The 8086-nt window shown below is 40.8% G+C and overlaps 1 protein-coding gene across 1 annotated transcript; it reads right to left on the bottom strand.

Annotated features, from left to right (window-relative positions):
- Positions 1 to 1547: 1547 nt before the first annotated feature.
- Positions 1548 to 7778, bottom strand: COMTD1 (catechol-O-methyltransferase domain containing 1). The gene is made up of 7 exons (XM_029958548.1): positions 7769 to 7778; positions 6889 to 7022; positions 5799 to 5904; positions 4956 to 5074; positions 4639 to 4693; positions 3085 to 3218; positions 1548 to 2323 (listed from the first exon to the last, which is right to left on the bottom strand). The coding sequence occupies exons 1-7, from the start codon at positions 7776 to 7778 to the stop codon at positions 2171 to 2173; spliced, it is 711 nt and encodes a 236-aa protein (XP_029814408.1). The 3' UTR covers positions 1548 to 2170.
- Between the last annotated feature and the right edge of the window lie 308 nt (positions 7779 to 8086).

Genomic DNA, 8086 nt, shown 5'->3' with positions numbered 1-8086 from the left:
CCATTCAAGGAACTGGAGTTTTTGAATTCACGAACTCTGATTGTTTGTATTGGTTTTGAATGTTGCTAAACTTTTATTTGACAGTTTTTTGCAGAAATACTCACAATGCTTGCCTGTTTTTGGCTCAACTGTACCGAGAGGGTTCTTTCAACTTGGAAATTAGTGGCAAACAGTTGCAGAGTCGGTGATCAATCTTTCAGTGACTTCTGCATGTTTGGGAAAGGCCATCATGGTAATTTTAGGACAAGGTATGTGTTCTTAACACCTTGTAGCTTGCTCATGATTATCAGTCTACAGCCTCTGAAGGCAGGAATATTTGAGGGGATGCCCCAGCTGTGAAAGTGTCCCATTTTGTGTTTTTAACCCTTATGATTTTTTTTGTTATCTACCGACAAAGTAAAATTGTAAAGTAGAACACGGCCAGAAGCTTTGCATGCAAATGTATAATGATCCTGTATATTCCTTTAGCCACTCTATCTGAGAGCTGTTATAGTAATTAAAAATTTAATAAGGTGTTATTTCTTTTATGCAGATAAGAAATTTGCAGCATGCAGAGGTTTGAAGCTCTAAGGGTAAAATTGCACTCAGGGAAAGAAATTGGGCAAACTTTACACCCTATTTAAATTCCCATTTAAGGGCCACATGCACCTTGTGCTGGCCTTCTCCCAGACATGGATTTTGCAGTCAGTCCTCAAAGCAGCAAAGTACTTAAGCACATCCTGACATGCTCTGCTGAATCAGGGTTTTAAGTGGAAGTGACAGAAATAGAATTGAGATCTCAGTCATAACCTGACCCTGAAGTCATCAGGCAATGCTTCTTTTCTTCACTGCTCTCCCACTGCAGTAAGCTACAAGTGTCCGAGACAGGCAAGACCCATGCCCCGAACCTCTGCCCCTTACCAGAACCCAAGCCACCCAGCTGGAATTTAAAAAATATGAGCCAACTAGACAGTTTTAACAATTCTGAGACTTGAGATCTTTGTCCCCCAGTGTCTTGAGTCATTCAAGTGCACTATTTAAGCAAATGGAAGAAGTATTCTTTTAGCTGTGATATAGCTTCCCTACAGGAGATCAAAAAATATAAAGATCTCTTTCCTCTATACATATGGTACCCTTCCACTGTTATCAGTCCTCCAAAACATTTACCAGTGAAGCTTCTGTTTGTAAAACTCTACTTTCAGTTTCTTGTTTATGTAATTAGGTTTCATCTGCACTAAGAATTTCAGGCTGAAATTTTGTTACATGCTGCCTAGGAAAGGGAATCTCTGCTTGCAGTACTGATTTGAATAGCCAGTTAACAGCTGTACTGTGTCCTCATACAATCACAATCCTTCTGTAGACTTGCCACCAATGCTCTGTGCTTTCAACTTTCTAGGAAACAAGCACCTAGCAAGTTGCTTCTTTGAGGGCAAGTGGGAGGGAGAAAGGAAGGAGGGAGAATTGTTTTGGTTTACTTCTTGCCCATCTGCTCTTCCTCATTCTGACTTCAAAAAAATCTACCTGCATTGTTACGTAGGTGAAAGAAACCCAGACCTTGGGCACAAAGGTTTCAGAGAGTGCAAATACTGTATTGCAAATGTACAGCAAATACTGTTTGTCCTTTGGCAAGCTTTTAAAGAGAGCTTTTTTTTTTTCAAATCATGTCTATTTGAGACTTGTTATGTAGTACTCTTCAAGGATAAAGAATGACTTTCAATATTTGTAGTTTGAGAAGGATAGCAATCTCCTTGATGTCATTTCATTAAAATCCATTTTTCTATTATGGCTATAAACATTAGTAAACTCCACTTCTTTTGATGGTAGGACCAATTATTCTGCTACTCAAGAGCCTATTTGAGGATAGAAAATTACCTTGTTGTATTGACTCACTTGGAACTCAGACATTCAATAGAGGGAGATTTTTTTTCAACCACTGTCTTACAAGGAACATTTCCCATAAGTTTATTTGCTTTATTACAATTAAAATAAGAAACCAGAGTAGTTCTCAAAATAAGTCTCTCTTCTCTACTTAGCCACCCTTAGGACACTGCTGCTCCTAAAGTCTACTCTCCCAGGCTATGCTATCCAGTGGAGATAAAGGTTAAATTACCATTTTTGATACTGCTCCACTGGCATTTTTCCTGATGATTCGCCGCTGCTTGTTATTTCCCATCTGCTGGGCTTCCTGGAGCTACAGCTTGAATGCCAGTGTGACTCCATCCGCCATGGGGAGCATGCTGATACTGATGCGGGAGTCTCGGAGCAGCTTCTCGTTGAGGCGGTGGATGCTCTGCACTGCCAAGTCGTCCTTCCTTGGTTTTAGCACGTTCCCACCAAAAAGGACCTATTGAAAAAAGAACTGTTATGCATCTCATTTGTTCCGGTGTGACCCTTGGACCACAAAGGAAGCTTTGGAAAAGGTCCTGCGTAGTTTTTAGAAGTTTATATTATTTATTGTATTTCAGACTTCTAATGGTCTCTGACATGGAACTCTCATTAGTAAGTGGGAATGGGAGTCCAAAGATTTGTAATTCTACTGTAGATTAGAAGCCAAAATAAAAAAGATGTGTTTAAACATAAGGTTTTTAAAAGCCCCTATTCCACTGCCACTGTAACCCTCAAGGTGCCTGAAGTTTTAACATTATTTGTTTCTAGTAAAAGTTAGAAATTAATAACTTATTAGTAGTTACTGATTAAAAGTGCTACTTTTGATCTTGTGTAAGTACTGTACATTGTACTGAAAGTACTGCACTACAAGACAAACCAGAATAATACAGAGCATTCCCTGTAATGAAATACAAAAAAAATTCTAACTTTCTGTTATCACAGACTGTTTATGTACTAACATAAATTTAACACATTACTTTTAACTTCTACAGGGTTTTATTCCTTCTCTATATTAGTGTTTTGTTTGGCTTACTTTAAGTGTTTATGTTGAATTTTATTTTCATTTGTATAACATGGAACAAACATGTCGCAACTGGCAACCCAGCTGCAGGTCAGAAATCACTTGACTAGAATCCCACTGTGACTTTTTTTTTTTCCTTTCCCACAGCCAAAAGCAGTAAGTCCCTGTGCTATTACCACTACAACTGCAGTACTTACATTATCAATGGCTATTATTCCCCCTTTCCTTATGAGTCGCAAGCATTTTTCATAGTACTCATTGTAGCTCTCTTTATCCGCATCAATGAAGGCAAAGTCAAAGGTTTCCGCTTCTCCGCTGGCCAGCAGTTCATCTAGATGAGCAACAAAGTGAGTCGTTACACCCTGGTTGATGCTGTGTAGGAGGACATAATCCATTTCTGTCAAAGTTCTTGTTAAATAACGTTTTTTGCTGCCTTGACCAGGCAGCCTATTCCTCCACAGGTAATTACTAGAAAAGCCTATCCCACAGAAACCAATCTAGACATGATGTATGCCATAAAACACTCAGTTACTGAGTCCTGCCTGCTTAGGAGTTCATGGAGTAGCTCTAAAACTGCAAGATACAGCTGGGACTCTTGAAAGGTGCAATAAAAACAAATCAAGCAGCTTGAAACTGGACACATTCTACACCTTCAGCTGTTTTTGAGCTGAGAACTGTTTTCTTGAGTGGATTAGAATTTTTCTCACATTTATGAAAAGGTTCTAAATGCTAATCTCTTGTTGAAGATCAAGTGCCATGACACAGATCATAAGCAAACCCTGTCAAGAGATATTTATTACAGCAAAAGATTGATCTAAGTAGTCCTCCCTCTCTAGGCTAAGGCAAGTGACATTCAGTTTTAAGTTCTCCTAAACTCCAAATTGCCAGTTGAGGATGGCTGCCTGCTGTTTTGTAAGGTTTGCTGCCACCCCTCTCACCTGCCCTTACCATCTGTCAACAGAGCATCGTTTCTTCTGAAGCAATTCCTAGACAGAGTTGTTTGATAGACTTCAAGGACAGTGTATACTAGCAATGTGCTTGTATTTGCCTCTTTGGAAAAGGATGGATGAATTTGGAAGTACTACAAGGTTATGAATAGATCTGTGGATCCATCAAACACCTTTGCTGGAAACTTTCTTCTGCCTCCAAGAATCCTAGAAAATTTCTGGCATTTTCAGAATACTTATTAATATTTCCTCTGCTCCATGTTTTCTCTTTCCTTGAATGAGAAAAGTAATTGCATTGCTAATGGCCTTGCATGCTTTTGGCACATCCTAAATTTGAACTTCTCTGAATACAGTTCAACTACTGTGCTCTAAGTTTTACATTGGCTTCTGAATTTTTTATGCACTTCAGCCCTTTCAGAAAACTCTTTCTGTCCGTAACAAAAGAATACTTGCTTAGCATGGACAATGGATAACAGAAACTGGCCTTCATCTAATTAATCTGTTTTAATCAGCTTTCCCAGCAGCAGCTGACAATAGTACTTCATAGATTAAACGAAGTGATGGACAGGACAGGTGAGTGACTAGTAGAGCCCACTACATAGGACAAGCATTTTCCTCCTCTCTGCTAGTAGGTAGGAAAACTGTGAACTTCTAAAGATTTTTTTTTTTTTTAATATAAGAGAAGCTGTCTGTTAGCAAAAGGGATCACATTCACAACCATATTTGGTCTTACATTTCATCATTATTGTAACCTTCTTCTATTTCTAGGGAAGGGGGAACAAAAAGTTAATTCTGGTTACTTACCAAGTGTTTGAATTGCTGGCTTAATCCGCAGGTCAATTTTATGCTCTACTCCTGCCTGAAATGAAAAAGAACAGGGAGTTAAAAGTGGTCAAGAAATAACCTGTTAGTAGATTGCACTTAGGGAATGACTGGTGTTCAGATAGTTTTCCTATTATTTCTAGGTTCCAGACACCACTTATTTGTCTTCCCAAACTGAACTGTTTCAGCCTCCTTTAATGATAAGAATACTTCTGTGTGAATGTGCAAGTCTAAAATACCAAAATCTCTTCACCTGTAAATGCAGCTGTCCCAAATGTGTAACAGGAGATGCTGCTTACCTCCTTCCACAGTGGCTTTCCAATTTTGGCATAGTCCTCGTTTATATCACAGGCAATAACTCGGCCGTTATCTGGCAGGACAAGTGCCATATTCAAGGCATTATAACCTGTGAAAACACCTAGGAAAACCATAGGAGTCATCAGCACTTATTGTATTGTGGAAAAAAATAAATAAGTAGTGAACTACATGGCTCTCTTCAGGAATACTGTCCATTAACAAATTCCCATCCTTGACTCCTTTGGGGATTTTAGAGATTTTTCTCCTCCAATTTCACTTTTTTTTAAATCAGTCTTTGAGGAAATGTTGGCTTTTTCCAAAAGTCTCCTGGACAGACAAGGCCCTGCATATCTGACCCAAAGGGACTGGATGAGCAGCAAAATATCAGGGCATTTTAAGAGCCAGGCCAAGAACAAAGATGGTGGGAATCCATACCTGGCTGCTCAGCATCAGTCTGGCTTGGGACATCCTGCTAACATAGGTGCATCAAGGAAAGTGGATTGGGTTCATGGCCTGTGCAGCAAAATACTTTCTTCTGGCAAGAAACTGATACAGGAAGGAAAGAATACACCCTGTCTTGCAACTGCTGGAGACCCAAGTGATCTATTGATCTCATTTTTTCAGACTCCCTTGGAACTGATGAGCCAACCATGCTGATGCCAGAACTACTGAATGCACGAAGTGGCAAGCAAGTGCAAATTCAACACTCCTTTTCATGCTGTAGTTTGACCATCTGTTTGCTACAACAGGTATGCAGTGCCTTACTGTATTTGAATATCTTATGTTATACATGGTGTATGTGGAGAAGAACAGTCAGGAGTTTTACTACAGAGTGACACTCTTACCTATTTCAATAACTTTCTTGGCTTTAATGAGTTTGACCAAGTTTGCCATAAGCTGAGCCTCGTCACAAGACACCATCATTCTGCCCCAGGGATGCTCAAGGGTGAGCTAGAGAGAAGGGAAAAAATATAGCACATCACAGCAAAACAATCCCAAAGCTACCAAACCAATATTCTAGGGAAAAAAAAGTGAAACTCCAGGAAAAACAGATAACCCTAAAAACAGATAACCTTCTCGTTTTAGACGGCTTTGTGCTCCATCTACGAGCCAGAAATTGGGTTGAGTTTACCTGTAACTAAGGAGAGTGATATTCAAAGCAGTAATATACCCCAAAGTTACCACAGCTGTGGCAAACTCAGCAATATTTATAACTCATGAAAAATCATAGAGCAACCTTGACTGCAAAACTCCTTCATTTCTGTGAATTTACATAAACAGGTGCACTTCCTTCAAGACATGTAGAATGCTTTTATGAACTGCTGGTTACCATCTGTTGCCAAAGGTCACACCCTGTAGCTCTGACTACACAGTGCAGAGCTGGAGGGGCTGAGCCCATGACAGGGTGGAAGGGCTCCTGGCACTGAGGAGGGGGCAACAGGAGAAGCAGGGCTGTGCCATGACAGCTGAAGGGAAAATATGTCCTCCCATTTCCTTTCTTCCTCTAGGGCTCATTGCAACCAACCTGTTCCAGTACTTAGCATTTCACTGATTTTATGCAGGAGCAGTTTGTTTCACCTGAAATGATTCAATCCTGAGTCACCATGTCATGTTTGATCTCTGACACTGGAGCCTGCTGAAGGACATCACCTCTCTCTGCTACAGGTTCCTTATATGCCAGCTAAAATGAACAGAAGTCATCTGTTCAAGTCAAAATCAAATGCATCCCAAACACATGGACTTGGGAGCCGGAGATAGAAAGACATGTCAAAAATGTATGTCAATACTATTCAATGCTCACATAGGTAGCCCTCAACATTGATGAATCTGGATATTACTAGTTCAAAAAACCGTCTAGGGTGTATGCAAATAAGATGGGGGAAGGAATGTCACAAGGATCCCAGCAGTTCAGGATGAGGTGTGGGAGACACTGACCAGACGCAGCTTCTTTAGAATTGGATGTTCCCGCAGAGAGTGATCCAGTATGTATTGCCAGAGAGGACTGTTTTTCGCAATTAAACTCTTGGATGACTTGGGCGTCCCAAAAACTAAAGAAGGGTATCTTTTACCTACAAAAAAATAAGGAATAATAAGAACTTTTTTACTTTTCAGTTATTGGCTCTTTAAATAAGCAACCATTGATGTATTACTAAAGGTTAAAAAGTTCTTTGCTCTAAAAAATCTCTGAAAACGGAAAAGGCAATGCAGCTGGACAGCTCAGTAGACTCTTTCCTCCCCCCTCCCCACCCCGCTTTTTAACCTCTAAGATGTCCAGCCCAGGCCTGCAAGGGCTGAAAGGGAAAGGCTTGGGTACTGTGTTGTTCAGTGGCTGATATGATGCTTAAAAGCTGTCATACTCTTACAGAAGAAGCAACCACATCAGAACTCAATGGACAAGTTTAAGCCGAGAAACATGAATGTGACACACTATTTTCTTAGTCTAGGGCCAATGTTTTGCAGATGAAAAGAGACTGCTGGTTTTTAGGGCTGTCAGCTGATGCATCTTCTCAAGCCCTGTGTTCTCCTCATGACACAGTCCTGGGTCCTGCCCTCTAGCCAGAGTAAATCTGGTATTGCTCGATGGCTTGTTTAACATTAAACCAGTATGCAAATAAAGTAGGTGCTGAAGGTTGAAGTTTAAGGGCATGTCTACTCAGATACAGAACTGACTGCACCTTTGATGCCCAATGCTTCTTTTACCAAATGCGTCAAATATTTTAAAGAAATAACAACAAGCACATATCCTGGTAGTGTTTGCTATTAGAAACCACTATTATTTTGAGGGGTTTATTTTCTGTTTATCGATCTGTTTTACAGACGATCATGCCGAGGTCTAGATTATTTCAGCAACTCGCCTGAAGTCAAAGAGTAAATAAGCAAGTGGCCGCGTTACAAGCCCAGCACCAGTTTCCTTCCCTTGCCAGATCATCGCCTCGTTCTTCCGCTGATCCCGGGGAATGAAAGCGAAACTGTTACCGGAAGACAATGCTGAGAGCGGGGCCCGCACCGCGGCGTTCCGGGGATGGCCAAACGCACGCAGGCAGGGGCCGGGTAGGGTAGCACGTCCTCGCCTTCGCTGGGACCTTGGCGCCGGCCCCACAGTGCGGTAGCTGGATTATAGGGAGCGGCTTGG

Source organism: Manacus vitellinus, unplaced genomic scaffold, assembly GCF_001715985.3.
Source record: "Manacus vitellinus isolate BGI_N305 unplaced genomic scaffold, ASM171598v3 scaffold_15_pilon, whole genome shotgun sequence".
In the NCBI taxonomy this organism is placed as follows: Eukaryota; Metazoa; Chordata; class Aves; order Passeriformes; family Pipridae; genus Manacus; species Manacus vitellinus.
Note: the sequence above shows the minus strand (reverse complement) of the source record. Positions and strands in the feature narration are given on the sequence as shown.